Source organism: Rhinatrema bivittatum, chromosome 6 (assembly GCF_901001135.1).
Source record: "Rhinatrema bivittatum chromosome 6, aRhiBiv1.1, whole genome shotgun sequence".
NCBI classification, from domain to species: Eukaryota; Metazoa; Chordata; class Amphibia; order Gymnophiona; family Rhinatrematidae; genus Rhinatrema; species Rhinatrema bivittatum.
Window position 1 is genome coordinate 333,099,111 of NC_042620.1, and position 21,777 is coordinate 333,120,887.

Here is a 21,777-nt window from a genome sequence, read left to right on the forward strand (position 1 = left end):
ACCGCGCTTTACTGTATCGTCCTGTTTATTTCTACAGATTTAAGTGGTCTTGAATCTGTAGAAATTAGGGGTAGCACACAGTTTAGGTGAAACCATGTATTAAAAATTCAGGAAACCATGAGCTGAACATGACTAATAAGTCTGATTTAAATTCCCATATTGTCCTGACCTCCAGATGGGCAGGAGGTGAGAGAATCACCTGGACTAGAGAGCCTTCTATCACAAAATATCTTATAGGACAAAACACTTTTTAACAGCCATCAACTTATGCACAAAGCAATGCTTCCATACTGCGAATAATCAAGTTAGAACAGCCCTTCAAAAAAACTTTTCTTCTTTCAAAGCTTCAGTACCATTATTCTACCTTCCAATAAAAGCCTATCGATCTTTTTAATTTAAAAAAAAACAAACCCTAAAATATGATTTCCAGCATGCACATTCTTATTTTAAGGAGGGTTCAGCAAATAAAGAACTAGATTTATTTTGCTATAAATTTTGCTGGAATAGCACCTGCGATTAAAAAAAAAAGGGGGGGGGGTCCATAGTTAGGATAATTTGAGAGAGAGAAAGAGACACTCTTTATAAGGCTCTCACATAAGTAAACTATTTATACCACTCTAAGAGGGAGTGGCCTAGGTTTTGGAGGGCAATTTTAGATGCCTGGTCAGAGCTACAAGCAGCACAGTAGACATCAGTGAATATTTGATGTGATTTGGAGTTATGACAGGTACCACCAAGATTTGTACAATGTACTCTTGACCTAGTTTGAGGCACTCTACACCTAGCTGCTTTCAAGCTAGGTCGAGAATATATTGTACAAATCTTGGTGGTACCTGTCATACCTCCAAATCACATCAAATCTTCACTGATGTCTACTGTGCTGTTCCTACCTCTGCCTGTGCCCCTCTAACAATGGTATAAAAAGTGGACGAATATGTTTGCCTTGCCAGAGGCTGCCTCTCTCCGAAACGGATTTGCGATTTTTATCGCAAAGCCTGTTTCCCACTGGGAAACAGGCTTTGCCTAACGCCAGGTAAAAAGGTGTAGTTATTTCCAGCGTTAAATCATGTGTTGCCCATCGCATGCAATGTTAAACACCCCTCATTTTCATGAACTCTGCCCAAACTGGTCCCTTTTGACTAGATTTTTTGTTTGCATATACATCTCACAATGCGCTGCTTATCGCATGCGTTACGGCGGGGCGTTAGGGCCCTAACGCGATTTGATGAATGACCCTGAAAAACCGATTTCACAAGACCGTGCACCCTCCCCTTGTCAAGCAAGCTTCAAAGCCGCGGGGCTCTCAGGGGCTCAATGTCCATGGTCCGGGCTTCACGTTCCCATGGCAACCACCGGCCACCACCCCAACTGGTGACAGAAATCTGCTCATCCCGTCATCTCCAGCACCGGGAGCCGCTCGGAGCCAGGCTTCAGAACCGCTTCCGAACCTGCTGTGTTCTGCTACCTCCCCCCCCCCCCCCAATCTCTCGCCAGAATATGGGGCCTTTTATCTCCGACAGGACCCAGCCCCTCCCCCCCAACAGCGTTCCGGCGGGGCTCACATCAGGACACGATGTGACCGTGAAATTACAAAAAAAAAAGAAAAATGCTATCTGCAGTTAAGATGGTTCAGTACTTCTTACCTTCCCCTCAAGTCATTTTATGTGAACCCAACGTCGTTCGGAAACCAAACCCTGCGCTCGCTCTCCCTCCACAGGCAGGAAAGGCTTCCGTCACCGCGAGACCGGAAGCAGCCCGCGGTGTCGCCGCCTTCCGGGCTGGTGCGCGCGCATGCACGGACGTCGTCTGCGGCTGCGGCTGCTGCCGCCGCCGCCTCCTGTGGAAATAGGGAGCTGGGGCTTGTCGTCGGAGATAGCGCGTTGTCGGGGGGGGGGAATAAAACACCACGCATACAATTTAAAAGCGCCCCGAGTTGGCGGGGAAAAGCCGCCTACTCGGCAACACCCGGTGCCGACTCTCGCTACCCAGAATGCAGCGCGGCGCAGGGGAGGGGGCGGGGCCGGAGTTGCCTGTGCGCGACCTGGACCAGGCCGGGTCGCTGGTGAGGCCATCTTAGCCCGAGAGCCGGCCGGGAGAGTTAAAGGGCACGCGAGGGGGCCTCACTGTGCTTGAGGGACGCCGCAAACAAAGCGTGACCCTTCTGAACAAGCGAGCGAGCGAGCCTCCTAGCTTGTGAGCACAGCCTGCTGCTTTTTCTTTTTTCCCCCTTCTTGGACGGGGCTTAGATAAGTTTCTCGTTTTGCAAATAGGAATGAAAGTCAGACAAGTTGGTAAGTACTCTGATATATATATACATATCTCAAATAGAGTTTTCCTTGCCATTATTAACGCGATGCCTCTCACCCCCAACCCGAGTCAGTGCTTCTGGGAGCTTAGCAGCAGCAGCCGAAATGGTAATGAGTGAGTGCACGTGCTGGGGGTGGGGGCAAGGCCGGCGTCACGCCCCCTTCCCGGCGTCACTTTCCCCCATCGATGACTACTTGCAGCTGTTTGTCCGCCCTTCCCCTGCAGGAGGGGAGCGAAGCGATGTGACGTGTAACCCCGGGGGTCAAGGGATGAAGCTCCCCTCCAGGAGAGGGCCTGATCCTTGCACTCCTGCTGCCCAAGCCCTGTGTTTTTGTTAAAAAGCGTGGCGACACTGCCCTCCAAGTTTGGGAAAGCCATGTCTCGCCTTTTTTTTTTTTTTTTTAACAGAAATACAGATAAGTAATGCCCCATCCCCTGATTATGATACAGTTCTTTGCCTAATAAGTGCCTGTTGCAGTAGCAGTCTTCCCTGCTTGGAGCTGAATAGAAAGCACATCGACTTGGCAGTACACTTGGATTTCATCAACTTCCATGGACAAGGGATATGACCTCTGATCTCCCACATCATTGCGTTTGAGGCTATTACCAGCTAATTCCATTTTTTCAAGATAGGCTAATCTAGTCTAGGTTTTATCCCATGGTCTGCTTAAACTTGTAGGCCTGTTTTTTGTTTTGTTTTTTAATTTAACCTTTTATTAGCAATTAAATCTAATTACAAAAGATTAACAACCATGACAATTATTATGAATTATAAATCAAGACTCTCTCAGGTATATCATCCTTGATAGAAAAAGGGGGATGTTCCTTAAGGAATTAAGTAAAGGCAAAAAAGAAAAATTAAAAACCCCAGAATAAAGAGAGAGGGAGATATAATTAACATGCTTTAAACATATGTATATATATTATAATCAACCTGCCTTTTTATCACTCAGGAACCTAACTAGCAGGCCGAGACAGTACAGTGCACTCCGACGGAGCACACTGTTTACCTGCCATTGGACACACGTTTTCCCTTACCCCTTATTCAGTAAGGGGCGGAAAACGCGCTTCCAACCCGCCGAACCGAATAGCGCCCTCAACATGCAAACGCATGTTGATGGCCCTATTAGGTATTCGCGCGCGATTCAGAAAGTAAAATGTCGAGCCAAGCCGCACATTTTACTTTCAGAAATTAGCGCCTACCCAAAGGTAGGCGCTAATTTCTTCCGGCACTGGGAAAGTGCACAGAAAAGCAGTAAAAACTGCTTTTCTGTGCACCCTCCGACTTAATATTATGGCGATATTAAGTCTGAGGTCCCGAAGAGTAAAACAATATGAAGTCAGCCAGCCGCTGTCGGGTCGAAAACCAGACGCTCAATTTTCCGGCGTCCGGTTTCCGAGCCCGTGCCTGTCAGCGGGCTCGAGAACCGATGCCGGCAAAATTGAGCATCGGCTGTCAAACCCGCTGACAGCCGCCGCTCCTTTTGCCCGTTTCTACCGCCGGGCCTCATTTAAATACTGTATCGCGCACACAGGCGAGTGGCCTGTGCGCGCGCAGGGAGAGCAGGGGTTTGCCCGCTCTCCCGCGGACTTTACTGAATCAGCCTGTAGGTGATCTAGGTCATAGAAACCAAAATTATTATATTGATATGAAACAACATTTGCACGGATATTTAAGAAAGAAGGTAGCACCCATTGTAAGAACTTTTTTTCTTTTTCTTTTTAATAGCAAAAATTGTCTCCTTGTAGCTTGGGTTGCTGCCAGTAGAACAGGAAAAATAGAAATCTTTTGCCCACAAAACTGAAAATTTTTACTTACAAAAGAAAATACTTGTCTTTTTTTGGACAAAAAGAAACTAGCAGGGTAGCCCTAACTGTAATATCAACTGGGGATTCTAAGAATGTAGATATACTTGACAAACTAGTAGTTGACTGATCATAAGCACCCTCATCCTTAAGAACATAAGAAATTGCCATACTGGGTCAGACCAAGGGTCCATCAAGCCCAGCATCCTGTTTCCAACAGTGGCCAATCCAAGCCATAAGAACCTGGCAAGTACCCAAAAACTAAGTCTATTCCATGCTACTGTTACTAGTAATAGCAGTGGCTATTTTCTAAGTCAACAATAGCAGGTATTGGACTTCTCCTCCAAGAACTTATCCAATCCTTTTTTAATCACAGCTACACTAACTGTACTAACCCCATCCTCTGGCAACAAATTCCAGTTAATTGTGTGTTGAGTGAAAAAGAACTTTCTCAGATTAGTCTTAAATGTGCTACTTGCTAACTTCATGGGGTGCCCCCTAGTCCTTCTATTATCCGAAAGTGTAAATAACAGATTCACATCTACTTGTTAAAGACCTCTCATGATCTTAAAGACCTCTATCATATCCCCCCTCAGCCGTCTCTTCTCCAAGCTGAACAGCACTAACCTCTTCAGCCTTTCCTCATGGGGGAGCTGTTCCATCCCCTTTATCATTTTGGTCGCCCTTCTCTGTACCTTCTCTATCGCAACTATATCTTTTTCGAGATGCGGCGACCAGAATTGTACACAGTATTCAAGATGCGGTCTCACCATGGAGCGATACAGAGGCATTATGACATTTTCCATTTTATTAACCATTCCCTTCCTAATAATTCCTAACATTCTGTTTGCTTTTTTGACTGCTGCAGCACACTGAGCTGACGATTTTAAAGTATTATCCACTATAACACCTAGATCTTTTTCCTGAGTTGTAGCGCCTAATATGTAACCTAACATCGTGTAACTACAGCAAGGGTTATTTTTCCCTATATGCAACACTTGCACTTGTCCACATTAAATTTCATCTGCCATTTGGATGCCCAATCTTCCACTCTTGCAAGGTCCTCCTGTAATGTTTCACAATCTGCTTGTGATTTAACTACTCTGAATAATTTTGTATCGTCCGCAAGTTGGATAACCTCACTTGTCGTATTCCTTTCCAGATCATTTATTCATATATATATATATATATAAAAGCACTGGTCCAAGTACAGATTCCTGAAGCACTCCACTCTACTCTTTTCCACTGAGAAAATTGACTATTTAATCCTATTCTCTGTTTCCTGTCCTTTAACCAGTTTGTAATCCACGAAAGGACATTGCCACCTATCCCATGACTTTTTTTAGTTTTCGTAGAAGCCTCTCATGAGGGACTTTGTCACTCGCCTTCTGAAAATCCAAATACACTACATCTACCGGTTCACCTTTATCCACATGTTTATTAACCCCTTCAAAAGAATTAAGCAGATTTGTTAGGTAAGACTTCCCTTGGGTAAATCCATGTTGACTGTGTTCCATTAAACCACCTCTTTCTATATGCTCTAAGATTTTGATCTTGAGAATAGTTTCCACTATTTTTCCCGGCACTGAAGTCAGGTTCACGTCTATAGTTACCCGGATTGCCCCTGGAGCCCTTTTTAAATATTGGGGTTACATTGGCCACCCTCCACCTAAAATCTTGCACATATATACTTTAACAGTTCAATTGGTGATAACAACCGAGTCACTGGGAAGTTCAGAAACCTGAGGTTTCTCCCATAATGTATATTCTCCAACTTTTCCAAAGAATTCAAAATTGCCAGATTATCTTTAACAATATTAGGCCTCATCTCTTGATCAGCAGCAATAGGTAACTTCAGATAGTTCTTTTTCTGCTACTCCCGAGCCTCATATCATATTCTTGATATTTCAAATGAAAAGTCCTTGGACAACCTTTGCGAGTGCTCATTTAACTAGAAAGGAGATCTCTGCGACCTGGATACTACCTTCCAAATGTCTGGCAAAGAAATATTTTCAGAAACCAAATTGTCAGAGGATATTGCCTCCCCAGTAGCCTTGCCCCTTCTCACCTCATTATTCAGAACCAAGCTCACCATAGCATTTGTGAGAGATTTGGGAGTAGATTTCATAGGGGTTGAAGAGCCAGCCGGACTGGATGGATTCAGCATAGCTTGAGAAGGAGACAGTTGTAAAGGGGGCGGGGGGTTAAAGCCAGAGCTAAGGGAGGGACCCTGATGATAACGAGCCCTCCCCTCCATTGCCCATAGATATTGGGAGGCTTGTATAGGTCACATGAAAATCCATAGAACCTAAAATAAGCGTTGGTGCTGGCGTCTTCCCCATGAAAGATGGCAAATAAGGGGAAACAGATGAAAACACAAAAAGTTCTTTCAGGGGTGCTCCGGCAGCAGTGCGCTGCAAACACACCTCTTTTGAGTGCTCGCAGTCCCCCTGTGATGAGGTCTCTGACCGGAGTAGGGGGGGGGGGTGTGGGAGGGAGGATCTCTCTCACAGGCATCACTCTCCCGATGGACTTCCACTTCTCCTTGCAGGTGCACCACCTTTGAGCGCTCGCAGTCACCCTGTGAGGACATCTCCGGAAGGGGCTGATCTCTCTCACCAGTACCACTTGGACTTCCTCTCTTTCGGTGATGTCCCCAGGCCTGTGTTTCCTTTTTTTTTTGTCCCCAAAGCAAAAATCAGATCTACAAGTCCATGTATGCAGTACAGTAAAACTAGGACTGGGTTAACCTGTTCAGGGAAAATGGAGCCACTTGGTAACCCTAGGCCTCATCTACAGCCATTGCTGCTAATGCCTCTGACAAGAGTTTAAAATTAATAGGTCAGGGCAGAGTGTGGGGTAAAAACATTAGAACAGACCTTGACAAATGTTCTCTGTATCTGGGAGCCATCATATTTACTTATCTGATTTATATTCTGCTTTTCTGGCATTTCAAAGAAGTTTACATTCAGGTACTGTGGGTATTTTCCCTGTCCCCATAAGATTCACACTCTCCGTTTGTACCTGAGGCAACAGCGGGTAAAGTGACTTGCCCAAGGTCACGAGGAGCAGCAGTGGGGTTCGTAGCTCGCTGCTCCTCCACGCCACGCATAAAATTAAAAGCCACCGCCTGGGGGTGAATGGGGGGGCTCCTCTGATAAGGTCTCTTACTGCTCTTTGGGGAAGGCCACTGCTTGGCTCTGGGCATTATAGCAGCATGCAGTCTCTCTGCTATTTGGGAGCCTGTCAGCTGTTTGAGATGTGGATTGGCCACTGGTGTAAAGGTAATACTGGACTCAATGGCCTCCTGATCTGACCCAGCATGGCAGTGTCTGTGTTCCTTTAGGGCCAGATTTACTAAGGCTTTTTTTTTCTCCATTCTCTGTGTGTATGGGGGGGAGGGGAGGCTTAGTAAATCATGTCCCCCACCTCTAAGTCTCTCTCTCTCATCCCTACCAGTCTCTCTCTCTCCCTCCCCAGGCCTCTTGACCCAGCCAATCAGTTGTCTAGCCAGCCATTGAGTCACTCCCTACTCTCCTTCCCCCCCCCCCCACCCTACCCTCAGTCACTCAGCATCCTCAGAGCCACCCTCGCCTTCTGGCTGCTCTTGCCTTGGGAACAGCACAACTCTGAGCTCACCAAGAGCAATGAGGCCCCAGACTGGAGAGCAGCACAAGGGTGATTTGGGTGTTCCTGAATCAGAACAAGGACATTTTTAGATAGGAGGGTGCCCTGGATTTCTCAAGCCCTATACTGAAGGTTTCCAAAGCTTGCAACTTTAAACATTTATTAGGTTGCTCCACCATGTTGTTGCCGTAAATAAGAGTTACTTTTTCGAGGCTAATACAGTACTCCTTTCTACTTCATGAGGAAAAGACTGCCTCCTCTCTCTTTCTCTATCCTGTCTAAAAGGTGTGCACAATTTGTATTCTTTGGATCAACTCAGGTTTCTGGTATCTATCCCTGACGTCTTATGGATCTGTGGCTGGAAAAAAAAAAAAATCCCGCTCAGTGGCCAACTATGCAAGGAACTGCGATTTGAAGATTTTCCTTTTAGCTGATGCATCCTAAGTCAAAAATATGGAACAAAATGTAGGACAATATTGTCAAGCAGCCCCTTTACTTAAATGAAAAAAAAAAAAAAGGAACTAGTCCATACAGAAATTTTTATGATTATAAGTAGTTATAATAATAATAATGTTAACAAAAATGCCAGAATAAAGTAGAAGGGGCTAATTGATCTGTTGGTCTAGCAGTATGGGATTTCAGAAAACTGACAGCAGTCAGTGTGTGTATATCATGGAATATGTGGATGCGGCTTGCACTGGAAACATTCATGGAACGATCATGTAATCGTTCCCAACTCCAGTTTCCCTCAGCCTGTGACTTCAGCGCTTGAAACTAAACTAGCACTGTTATCTAGCTGAGAAAACTTACTTTGAGAAAGTATTGGTGCAAACCTCCCACAAACTCTCTCTCTTTGGGGGTGGTAGAATTTGCATTTAGCATGCTTTTTCCATCTGTTTTGTCTTTATTTTTGAAGGGCTTTTTATGGGGGTGGAGCGGCTGCCATGTTTATTGATATATATATATATATATAAGGTCTTTGTTCCTCTAGCCGTTTAGAGAGCAGCCCCACACTGTGGCGTTTCTGCGTAGGCTCTGGCCAGCTGTAGGTGCTCAGGAGGTTTCTGGCTCTGTTACTAATGCATACATTTGAAAAAAGTAATGCTTTGCTTTCAGCACTTCTGTTCACACTGCAAAACTCTTATCTAACAGGTTACACCTGACTTCTGCCATGAAATAGGTGCCTGTTGTAGCTTGCTAGACAAGAATGGTGACAGACTTCTTTTAAGCATAATATTGCGTTCCCAATTATGCCAAACTGAGTCGCACGTTTCTTTGCAAGGAACAGAAGCGCTGTACACGTGCTGCATACATTGATGCAAGTAGCTCAGCCACCTGCTGCTCTGCATTCGGAGGGACAGACAGGCCTTCATTTTGGTTAAGTGTCCAGATTTTAATTCTGTTGTGTGACATGTTGGCAAGCCTTTGACATCTCTTTCTCACTACGCTTGACCCAAAATATACTGTAAAACAGCATTTAAAAGTGATCCTTACCGGATATATTAGTGCACAATGTGTTTAAGCTTCTTAGAGGGAAACCTGGTTGAATAATAAAGAAGTAATGACTAATTTCAAACGAGTTATTGAAATAGTAAGACTAGAATTACCGGGTTTAAGTCCTGTAGATGCTATATTAGATCACAGGCTGTAGAAGATCTTTTTTATGGTTGACTTGATAGATTATTAGCTGTCATGACTTGTTTGTTTTTATTTATTTCAGTTTAGCTCCTATCTTTCATTGGTAGCTCAAGGCCGGTTACCTACTGTACCCGAATGTATTTCCCTATCCCCAGAGGACTTACAATCTACATTTTGTAGCTGAGGCAGTGACCTGCTGAAGGTCACAAGGAGCCTGAGCGGGATTTGAACCCTGGTTCTCAGCTGGCTTCTTTAACCACTAGGTGACTCCTCCTCCACTCCATGGAATCAGAGAAGTATGAGAACTCTGTCATTCATTTGGCAGGCTCCATCTTTTCTATAGGGGTATAAAGAGGTAAAATGTGCTGAGGGTATTACCTGACTATCTATCTAGCAGCTGTATAAACTTATAGGTTGTTACTTATGTTCTCATAGTATTGATGGTTTATAGTATCATCTAGTATTGGTGGTTATATAATCACCCCTTTTGGTAGAAAATCTGACTAATTAGTGCCCCCCAGGTTTCCATGATTCTGTAGCTGCAGGAGAAGCCTCATAATTAGCCTTTTGCCACATAATTTTCAACCTGCCACACAATCATCAAACCTGAAGCTCCCCCCCACCTCCTAATTTAATCATCTGAGAAAAGCTAAAGGGTTCCTTGCCTGTTCCAACCCCTCCACTTTTATGCAGCCTGCAGGGGCTGAGGCTGAAGCACAGAGCAGAAAAGAAAAAAGAAAGTCACGTCCTCTCCTCCTGCCAGGGCCGGATTGACCTGTCGGAGGCCGGTCAGGCCAGTCACATGACACTGGTGTTGATCACAGCGGCCTCATGCCCGCAGAGCCGCTGTGATTAAACCTGGCCCGCGGGAGCCTCCAGCGAGGCTCTCTGCTCATTTCGGGGGGGGGGGGGGGGGGGTCCCTTTTCCCGTGACTGCAGCCGTGGCTCCATGGCTTTTCTTTTTTTTTGTCTCCACGGCTGCAGCGGGGCTCTACAGGCCTGCATTTTTGTTTTTCTATTCCGCAGTGTTGCTGAGCTCTGTGGGATCGCTCCCTGCCCCTCCCCTCATCACCGCCACAGCAGGAAATATTCAGAGGCCTTCCCTCGCCACCATTGCTCTCTTGTCTTGCGAGGCAGCTGATAGACCTTCCGCCCGCTGCCTCGCCACAGCTGAAGGCCTCAGGCTCTGATTGATGGCCTCTGATTCATTTCTGCCCACGGCCCCCCCTTACGTTGGAGGCCGAGGTGAAAAATAACCTCAATTGGCTGCATTGGGCTTTTCTACCTACCTCTTCCCACAGCAAGGCCATCAGCTAGTATCCCTGCCTGGATCCCTCCTGCCCACCAGTGTAAATAAATTTTTTTTTCATATAATATATTCAGAGGTCGCAGGGGAAAAGAGAGAGTGGGAGTGTGTGAGGGAGCATGCATGTGTGTGTGTATATGTCAGTGGGTGCAAGGCAGTATGTGGGTGTGACTGACGTATGTGTACATGTGTTAGTGGGTGTGAAGGATGTGTGTGTGTATATGTGAGTGGGTCAGCAGGTGTGAGGGAATTTGTGTGTGTGTGTGTGTGAAGGAAGAGAAAGTTTGTGCTCCCTCACCCCCACTAATCCAGAACAATCTCAGGGTGACTAGAAAGTATAGAAAGTGAGAGATTTTTAATTATTCGGTATTATGTTATTAAAATATTTTATTGGTTTTTGGGAAATTTTTTAAAGTTTTTTATGAATTTAATTATTCACTGTTCAGTTGTTTTGAAATATGTATTTATTTTATTAGTATGGCTTTATTATTGCTGATTTATATTTCTTGATTTGATATTTTATGAGGAATGGTAATGTTTCTCTTTTTTTTCCATTGTTTATTTATTTATTAAAGACTTTTTTATATACCGACTTTCTTGATACAAATCAAATCAACTCTGTTTACATCGAACTAAGCAGGAACTATAAACCAACCCATCAACAAGAGACAATTTAAAAGGAGCATAAAGGCTTGTACCCCCAGGCCCTTCCCACACACACAATTATGCATGTATAACCTTTTAGATTAAAAAGTACCGTCTTATGAGGTAAAAGTATCACTGACAGCATGCACATTATATTTACATGCACTCCTGCGGTGCCTGCCAAAAATACCCTGCCAAATAAATTCTCTTAACCAGTCTTTGAACGAATGCTTTGCCAGCATCAACCCAAAGTACAGCCGAGAATTAATATGGCCTGGACGTGACTAATAGGGATCTTTTAAACTTGCTGTAAAATCCTAATTAAGGAAGCAAATCATCATCATCATCATCATTTCTAAGCAGCAAGAAGTGAAGTCTGTTGCTTTATTTTTAGTCTTAATTGTGCTAGATTATTGCAAAATGCCTCAATTTCTTTACAGGAAGAGGTAGCAGTAAGTTAAAATCTATGTTATGCTAGCTAAACACTCAGTTGTTATGGAGCATTTGAAAAGGACAAACGAAGGTACATTAAACAGATATTCAGTACCGGTAAAGATCAGTGTCTCACAGGTGCGGATTCTTGCCTAAAATATCTTTCACACATATTGTAGCTCATATCTTGTTTGGTTAAAGTCTAGACTTGAGGTCATTCAATACAAATAATGAACAGATGCAATGTGTGGATTTGTTCATATTTAATTATCTGCACCAGAAGAGTCTGGTTTCTTTTTGAGAAAATTAAAACATATTTAGGTTTTTGCCCTTAAGGCAGAGAGATCTTGATTAAAGACTGTTCTTTGTACAGATATTTAAGCTGATTTTTCTGCCAGTTACAGGTCCATTCAAGTATGTAATAAAAGCCCCTATTTTGATCTTTTTGTGGTGCATGTGTGTGTGTGTATATATATAGGCTTCTGCTGCAATAGACAGGATTTGTCTTGCTCCTGAACGATTAACTAGTTTGCAAATTGTCAAGCTTCCAGTTATTTATAGTCTGTGATAATTAAATTCCAGCAGTGTGAAATATGGTAGGTGCATAGTATCCATCCTTTCACATCTGTATACTTCTTCTTTTCCTCTTCATGAACTAAGCGTCAGAGGACAACTAAAGCAAAATAGGAAAGGATGTTGCAACTCATACAGCAAACTGAAAAGTCTGTAACTTTTCCGATGACATATTTTGGATGTAAGAATTAACTACATGAAAGTGGATTTTTGTTTTTAAAGCACTTAATGAAGCTAAGGCATGGAGCAAAATTACCAGCTAAAATCCGTACAGAACCCATAATGAAAGGATATGTAAACCATGTTAAAATATGACACTGAATATATATACATAAATGTAAAAATCGAACCTACTCCATGGGGAATTTTAAAAGAATATTTAATATTTTAAGAAAATTGTTTAAAGTAATTAAACCCACTCAATGTTCCATTTTCAGCACCTTCTGCAAATACAAACAAAATATCAACTATTTTAAGAAATTTTAAATTCACTTATCAGACCTCCTTAAGCCAGGTTTGATTTATATGGATGTTGATGAGCATCTATTGCCTAATTATTCTATCATGCTTGCAGTTATTTGTTTTCCAACATTTTCTCTAAATTAGTTATGATTTCATAAAATGTAAGTGTGTGTGTGTGTTTGTGGGGTGGGATTTGTATTTATCAGCATAACAATATTTTAAAGAATAGCCTATGCCCCTCCCTTCCTCCTCCTTCTGGCAGGGTGATAAACAGTTTTACAAGTTACAGTAGTCCCTCAGCATAGCATAAAGGGTAATATCGATGGTAAGGTAATAGCAAGGATGGCCAGCTCCTGTCCCCAACAGCCAGAAACATATATCTCATGCCTATTTATTGTGGGTATCCATTTGTGGCTCTTGAGGATCTAGAATCTTGGCTCTTATCCGTTTCCCTGCCATTTTAGAAACTAGGTTAACCAGAGGTGACTAATATTCTGGTCAGAAAAATGAAAGCGCACATTTTTGCTAAACAACAGACCTGTTTTCAAAAGTTTTCTTTGGGCTTTTCCTACTAAGTCTGAGAATTGTGAGGGTACAGCTGACAAACTCAAAATGTTTGGAAAAAAAAAAAGAAATATTCCTGGTGGCAGGTTTCGGATGGAGGAGACAACTGCATGCATGTTGGATTTTCTAACATGCAGGTGTGTGCCTCCTTCAGTCATCCTGCAGAACCAGGAAGAGCAAGTATGCACAGGAACATTTATCCCCACCTATTCAATCAACTGCAAAGAGTCTATTTGAAAACCCATCTAAGGCTAGGAGGGTAAAAGGACCTGTGGTTTTCACACACCGCGCAGGGTTTTGAAATTACCCCAAAGTGTTTGCAAAAATGGAATTTAAGGCGGAAACCACCCTGGCGGCCATTCTGCCTTGTATTTCTCCATCAGATGAATAAGATTACACTGTCCAGAGCCAAGGTGTGGGAGGGGGATGAAGAGAGGAATTTAATAGCAGATTTCCTGCTTATCAGCTCCATGTGTTGTAACAGAAGTGTCCTGCATGTCCACAATAAAACAGAAGAGAAGTAGCCCTGTGCATTCAGAACACATCATCAATACAGAGCATTTATTAATGAAGAAGTGCTCCTCAATTTTTAAGGCTAGGAAACTTACAATTACTATAACGTACCAATGTTCTCTAGGCCATAGTGTGTTTTCATTCTATAAAATAAGAGTCTAAATATGACTGCATCCGTAAGATTTACATAGTTTACAAAAGCTATTTTTAATAAATCACATTTTATATAGTTACAAAATTGGAGCCCTTGCATTATTTTTCCAGAAGATAAAGCAAATTCTTATTCATCTGGATACTATATAGTCATCCTATTGCTTCTCTTGCACTGTAGCTTAAGAACCTATACAGCAATTTTACAGAGATTCCTGGCACATCACTCGTTTCTGTTTAAAATATCAGCTTTGCTGTAGACCTTTTACAAATATGCTGAAGCGTCTCACATAGGTAATCCAAAACCAGAAATATATATATACTAAGAAATAGATTCTGCCTCATCTTATTAAAAATATGCATCTAAAACACTACAAACTATGACCACAGCAAATCTCCAAATGTAAATTAAGGAACAGGAGCCTGACGAGTGTGACGCTTCCTATTAAAGAAATTACTTAACACAATTTTTGGAACACTGTTAAATTTCTTAAGTTTACTAGTGCCCAATAAGAACAAATATAATGGAGGAATTAACTAACCCCAGGATTCATCATGCTACTATAAATATAGCAGAATGATGGCCCGTGAGAAAAAAACGGGACTGGGGGGTGAAAGCATGCAGGCGGTCGCATCGCGGCAGTGCATTTTTGCCTGCCGCAGTTGCCACACACCTTTGCACCCATAGTGCCACGGGAAAAGGTGTTATTTCCTGTGGTACTGCCAGTGCCCCGCAGCACTGTCCGGCCATAACCCCACCCATACTCCTCCCCTTCCCCTGATTTAAAATGTACTGCCACGCTGCAGCCGGTATCGTGATAATGGCACATCGCAGTTTAAAGAATGACCCTGCGAATTTGCACATGGTCTATATGGTTGCTCTGAGCACAAGCAGGGTAGAAGTCCTTACACATGAGTAACATCAGCAGATAGAGCCCAGCTCAGAAATTTGATTTCAAAGTTTCTAGAAACGCTGAGGGTGTCCTACTTGTAGGTGTAGTATGCTATACTGCCATGCATCCACATGCGAGCACCTTCAGGCTCATCTCTTCTGCAGAGCCCACACGTTGCAGTTCTTTGTCTCTCTTACTATTAGAGAACTCATGTCAAACTAGCTTCAGACGTCTTGTCACAAAGTCCTTTGTGACAAGAGCGTGAGGGACCGAGTCTCATAGCACCCTTTTGGCAGAGACAAATGTTTCCCACTCCTGTGGAAGATGTCCATCAGAAACCCAATTATGCTGGGTGGGGGGGCTCTGACTGTCATCACTCAAGAGCTGGGACTGATGCACCATCCCAACATTGGTTCCTTGACACCAGGTGCCTGGATGTTGACAGTATGCTACAACTCCTGAATCTAAGAACGTGACTCAGGTTCTGGCTTCCAAGAAGGATTGCATGTGGAAGTCTTATGCATTAAAGTGAAGGAGGTTTGCCTTTTGGTTTGAGGGAAATGCCCTAGATCCTTGTACTCAACCCAACAACTGCTTAATTATCTTCTACATCTCTGAGAAGCATTCACCTTTTGTGCAACTGGTGCTTACCATCACCATATAAGAAAGTAGATCCCTCTCTGTACAGCAGTGGTTCTCAACCCTGTCCTGGGGACCCCACCAGCCAGTCGGGTTTTCAAGATATCCACAATGAATATGCATTGCTGTACAGCCTTTAGTTGTCAGGTTCAAGTAGGGCTTACTTCACTTGAAGACTTCTATCAAGCTTCCCACTGTATCATGGGACCTCAGCATGATTTTGACTTAGCTGATGAAAGCGCCCTTTGAGCCTATACTTGTGAGTTGTACCTGACCTGGAAGGTCATATTTTTGGTGCCAGTCCGTTTGGCCCGCAGAATTGGTGAGCACCAGAGAATGACGACTTATCTAACTTATGCCACGTTTTTTCGCAATGGGTGGGTTTGCGCATGCATCCAAAGTTCTTGCCTAAGGGAGTGTCTGACTTCTACCTTAACCAGTCAATCATTCTTCTACCATTCTTTCCCAGGCCACATATCCACAAGGATGAAGAAATACCACATCATTTGAACTGCAAGAGATCCTTGCCCTTCTATCTGGAGCGGACTGAAGCCCTTAGAAAGGCCACCCAGCTTTTTGTTTCTTTTAACATCACCAAACCTGGACTTACTATTGCCAAACACACACTTTCTCATTAGCTAACATGTTCCATTTCCTACTGTTATGGTCACGTTTAAGGGTCATAGTGTCAAAAGCCATGGCAGTGACAGTAGCAAACCTAAGCTCAGCCTCCATGGAGGAGATCTGCAAGGCTGCAACATGGAGTTCTCGCCACATATTCACATTGCACTAGTGCTTGGAGAGGGACTCCCGGTGTGGCCAATCTGTCCTGAGGAGTCTCGTTGAGGTGTAGAACCAACGCCATTCCCTCACCTTCCTGCTATTTTGGCTCTAGACTGTCCATTAAAAAAAAACAGAAAATACAAAATGGCTTATAGCCAAAAATGTTGTTTTTGCCTGCGGGCAGTTTGGGGCTTTTTCTCCTTTTCCAGTTGAAGCTGTCTGTAGCTGTGGCTTCCCCCTCTGTAAGGACTGCTATTGTGCCTGGTCTCTGAGAAAGCAGAATTGCTTACCTGTAGCAGGAGTTCTTCCCGAGGACAACAGGCTGTCTGTCTTCACAGAATGCACCTGCCTCCCAGCGGCGGATAGACGATGTCAGACCGGCCCGGGTATTCGCCGCCCAGGCCGGCCCACAATGCATCACGTGGTCTGCCGAACGCGGCTCTATCACGGCCGCGCACGGCAGACCACATGACTGGAGTGATCAGCCCACCGGGGGATGCCCAATCCGCCCCTGCTGCCTCCCCTTGGAATTGGTTTTTCAGGCCTAAGTTTTATAGACAGAAGGAGCCCCTCGCCAGTCTCAATCTGATGTCACCCATGTGTGAGGACAGACATCCTGCTGTCCTTGGAGAACCCTGGTTATAGGTAAGCAACTGTTATATGAACAACTTAAGATTCCTAGTGTACTTTGGTATAAAAGCTCTGAGCAGGTCCTATGTCCTCTTAAGAAAAATAAGGTTAAATGTTTCAAGCACAGGATATGCCGCGATTGACTGCAATTACATTTTGTAAGATGTTAAAAGTATTTTTTGCTTTTCACTTTTACACCTGTTTCTTAATTCATCTAGGCAATTTCATGATGGAGTGCCTGGAGGACTGTGCCCGCTTCTTGAAAGCGCGCTGCCTGACCGTGGCCATGCGCCAGCGCCTCTACCTGGTGTTACTGTGCATCAACATCGCTGGCTCGGCCTTGAAAGAGTTCTCGCCCCTGCCGGACTCCTACCTGAGCAATAAGCGCAACTTTCTTAACGTCTACTTCGTCAAGCTGGCTTGGGCCTGGACCTTCTGGCTGCTCTTGCCTTTCATCGCGCTCACCACTTTCGCTCTCACCAGAAACCCCAAGGAGGTTCTGCGTCGCCTAAGCACGCTGCTGGTTGGGACTGTTATCTGGTACGTCTGCACCAAATTCTTCGTGTTCATCGAAAACCTGACCGGTAGCTGCTATACGTCCGAGGCCCTCCACGACCTGAGAGAGGAACACGAAAACAGGAAAGAGTGCATGATGGGTGGGGGAGTGTGGCATGGGTTTGATATCTCCGGCCATTCCTTCCTTCTGCCTTACTGCATTCTGATGATCGTGGAGGAAACGGCGGTGGTGCACGAGCTGACCCTGCAGAGAAACCAGCACCTCCATGCTGTTGTCAGTGCTCTCTTTGTCGCTCTAACGGCCTTGGCCTTGATCTGGGTGTGGATGTTTTTTTGCACAGCTATTTATTTCCATGACATTTCCCAAAAATTATTTGGAACTGCCTTTGGTTTGTTGGCCTGGTATGGAACATATCAGGCATGGTACCTTAACCCAATATCTCCAGGCCTTCCTCCTAAAGGTACTGCTTTGAAGTCAAAGCGACGTGGCTATAAGCTATAATTTACAACTTATCTCATAGAAGTAATATTTAATAGTTATCTAATTCCTACATTTTAATATAATGGTAAAGTATAACTGTATTTAGATTCCACATGTGTCAAAATTCAAGTTAGCATTATTTTGAAAGGGAGGGCAATTTTCAAAAGCCTTTTACCCAGGTAAATACTGATGTGCCTGGCTGACACTTGTCCTTTCTCGATGTGGCTAAAATTGTGGGCACCTTCCCACAATGCACCTACTTTTACCCTCGCGAGGAGGTGTGCCCAGGGGACATGCTTAGGTGACAGGCACAGACGCCATCTTTAACTCTACAGCTGGCATGTGCTATGGATCAATAGCTGCAGGTATAAGGGTCCCCTCAGGCAGTTTTTGAAAGGAAAATGGCCATCTACTTTGTCCTTTGAGAATTAGTGCAAAGTCCAATGCATCCATGTTTGAAAATTACCTCCTTAAGATTTTTTTTTTAATATATACAATTAAGAATGAAGTCTTCCAAACTGCCTACTGCATAAACCAGTGGTGCCTTCCTGTGCATAAAGTATAAATTAATGGACTTCTAAAGGACTGTACGGTGGGTTATCTTAAATCTAGTGCCTTGCAGCACTACATCAAACAACTAAATCCATTTCTTAGATTGAGCAACTAAAGAATTAGCTTGGGGTGAGCCCTGGCTCTGGGATACTGGGAGTGGAGTGAAGCTTTTGCCCTGTCCCCCAGCAGGCTCGTAATCTAAACATTCGACGGGCAGGCTCAGAGGGTTTGACTGGGTTAGAAACTCCTTGAGCGATAAGTTCACGCTAAGGAAGAGGGATCATCACTGACCTGCCTTAGCGATCAGGCTTAGGGTTCATTTTTCTTTAAGATGTTCAAAAGGGATAGTGTAAGGGGGCAGGTAGAAAAGGTGTGGGAGGTTTTTCAGATCATTGTCTGCTTTGGTTCAGATCTTAGTATTATCTAAGAGCACATCAGCAGTGGTCAAGTGCCTGGCAAGATGCAGTGCAATGACGGGCAGGCACGTGCATTTGGGATGCAGAAATAAGGGAAGGGCCTGAGGTGCTCCAAAGAAAGCAATTACAAGATTATCACTAAGAATATGAAGGCGCATAAGGGGAGGGATAACCAGCAGGCTAAAAGGAGGTAATACCCTTGGACCAGTCAATGGTGTGAGACCTTATCTGGATTTTTATGACCAATCGTGGAGACCTTATCTCTTTAAGGACACGGTCAATCCTAGGATGGACTACCAGAATGGTACTGAAACTGCATGAAAAGCTTCAGAGGCATTCAGCAACCCTAACACCATAAATAATGTGCAAGAAGCAAACATTTTTCAAAGAGGGTAATTTCCAGAGAGCGTCAAGGCCTGCAAGCCTATTTTCAAAGGGAAACTCCCATCGCACGACCATGGGAAACATTTTTGCCCTGCACACTTTCAGATGAAGGGATGCAGGTTAAAACAACAGGCAGAGATTGCAACCTGCGATCCTCCTGTGTAGCTGAGTTAGCCTGCCCCGTCACCCAGTATGGAAAATTACACACACACACACACACTCTGTTGTTAATTTTCAAAGGGGGTCACCCCTGCAATATAAATTCTGGTTTACTCATGGAGAATGCCTTTGAAAATTGTCCTTATTGAGGATCAAAGTAAGTAACATCAGAGAGCCAGGGGTGTCTTTTGTGGCACAGAGTGTGTGATGGATGCATAGGACAGCCTCTGACTGGAAGCAAAAACGGCAACAAAATTCAAGAAAGCATGCGCTTAGCACTCAGATCTGTGGGTAATAAGAAGTGAAGGTCAACTGCTATCATAATATGAAGTACACGGGGCAGGCTTGATGTGCCTCTTCTGCCATCGGACTTTGTTTCTAAGACTGTATCAGTATCGTATGCCTTTCAGATAGGCAGTTCAAAACTATCCCCACACTACCAGTCTTAAACAGCAGAGGCATTTTATGCTGAAGGGATAATGCTCTCTTCGCTTCATGGCACTAAGACAGGCAAGCCTAGCTTCAGCTTTTTCTCCTGGAGTCTCTGTAGGTTGCGATACAGTCTGATGGATCAACAAAAAATGCTGCAGTTCAGAAGGTTCTGAGATCATAGGGTTTCCTGACTGATCTGACGATGTGGGCAACAGCTCATGGACTAAGTCATTGTGTTGGTCCACTAAAATGTATCGCCACATCCAGAGATTCTAGGCTCTGGGAGTAATAAAGCTACTCGAACTATGCTTGCCAGCTAGCACTTAGTCACAGGAACCCTGTAGCCATACTAGTCTTGCACACCCACAGTTTCTCTAGCGGATCATAATATATGGAGAGAAAAATGTCTTTGTGAAAGAATTGCACCTGTCTAGGCAGTGCACTCCAAGGACGGCAGTCAGGACAGTGATTGTCGTAAGAAAGGAGAGAGAGAGAGGCTGGAAATCAGCCAACAGCCGTCAAAGGCTTATAAAAGCCATAAGCCACTCCTAATTTACACTACCTTCTAAGACCACTTGATATTCCAATCAGCAGAATATAAAATAAACCCAAATCCTTCCATGATCTTGATTTGAGATATCCACTAAGCTTCACCACACTAAACATGCCCCTACAATGCATGCTCCAGTTCATTTAAGCCACTGCAGTGTTACAAGTGCACCTGGAAAAAAGAAAATCCTGAAAAGTTCAGTCTTTGCCTCTGGATCTCAGAAAAGAGGTGCATGAACTCTATGTGTCTCTTCAGAACCAGTAGATGACTGATGGGTAAAGGCAGATCATGGAAGTTTGATGGTCTACCTTTAACCAGGAGTCAGCTATTGTTTGACACACACATTTCATGGTTAATAAAAAAAAATGTTCTGGACAAAATCTGTATAACGCCTGCTTCCTGTGTTAGCTTTTGCCCAAAATACCTTCCAGAGAATTCCAAAAGCTGAAAGGCACATTTTACAGTGAGAAGGGAAGTAAAACGGAGCCGTTTGTCAAGTTAATTCCCACTGTGAACAAAATATCAGTAAGGCTGGACTCCAGATCTTCCTTGGCAGATCCCCTCTCAAGGTCTTCATTCATAATATTCCCAAAATGATTCTGCATGGACATCAAAACTGTGTGCGTAACTGGGATAATATTTGCGAGGGAGAAGCGGGGGAGGCTGAGGAGTTGGGGATCTTTGAGGAGTTGGCAATCTGCAGCTCTTCCAGCTTCCTGATGTAATCGTCACGGAGAGCCAACAGTTCCATGTAGCGCTGCTCCACGGGGTTGGGCTGCTGGATGACAGAGAGCAAAGCTAGTTAGGATTTCGGTCCTGCAGGGTTTTGATTCTCATGGGCCTTGCACCTATCAAGAACCTGCTGTAATAAGAGGTGAATAAAAAACGTGCACTGAACCTCAGTATACAATTCTGTGCTAACGCTTAAAAAGTTAGCATTAAACAAGAGGTTAAATAAATAAGCAGGCTAACCCAAACATATGCTCAGCACCCATAAAACATGATTTATACACTGAACGTGTGATTTGTACACAAAGTGTCTGTGCATAAGTCATGGTTTCTGCACGCTTAGGGCCAGATTTTTAAATCTACGCCCGATTTTATAACATGTTATAAAAAAAATAGGCTCGGCTCGTGGCGGAGCGGGTTTTCAGGGTTACAGGCGTAACCCTTTGAAAATCCGCCCCTAAGCATATATTTTTCAAAACATTTTACACAAATAAATGGGCTTTTGAAAATTGCTACAATATAAGCCATACAGGGGGGTCAAGAATAACAAAGGAAATTTCCTTTAACTCCAAATCTGAACACAGACTATT

The 21,777-nt window shown here is 43.9% G+C and overlaps 3 protein-coding genes across 11 annotated transcripts in view; 1 reads left to right on the forward strand and 2 right to left on the reverse strand.

The window, feature by feature from the left end:
- Positions 1 to 1,789, reverse strand: part of MTMR1 (myotubularin related protein 1) — a 128,924-nt gene extending 127,135 nt beyond the window's left edge. For 5 of the 9 annotated variants that reach the window (XM_029607732.1, XM_029607729.1, XM_029607726.1 and 2 more), the window contains exon 1: positions 1,644 to 1,788. The gene's annotated coding sequence lies outside the window, so the exon portion shown is untranslated. Of the gene's footprint in view, positions 1 to 1,643 lie in introns of all 9 variants that reach the window. The other 4 variants (XM_029607731.1, XM_029607728.1, XM_029607730.1 and 1 more) reach the window with 1 other exon arrangement.
- A 258-nt stretch (positions 1,790 to 2,047) lies between these two features.
- FITM2 (fat storage inducing transmembrane protein 2) lies at positions 2,048 to 20,824 on the forward strand. Its single transcript, XM_029607734.1, has 2 exons — positions 2,048 to 2,291; positions 17,187 to 20,824. The coding sequence occupies exons 1-2, from the start codon at positions 2,273 to 2,275 to the stop codon at positions 17,984 to 17,986; spliced, it is 819 nt and encodes a 272-aa protein (XP_029463594.1). The 5' UTR covers positions 2,048 to 2,272; the 3' UTR covers positions 17,987 to 20,824.
- The window catches only part of MTM1 (myotubularin 1), a 148,121-nt gene continuing 139,040 nt past the window's right edge, over positions 12,697 to 21,777 (reverse strand). Inside the window, exon 16 of the mRNA XM_029607737.1 lies at positions 12,697 to 21,236. Coding sequence (XP_029463597.1) covers positions 21,069 to 21,236 — 168 coding nt within the window. The 3' untranslated portion in view covers positions 12,697 to 21,068. The remainder of the gene's footprint in view (positions 21,237 to 21,777) is intronic.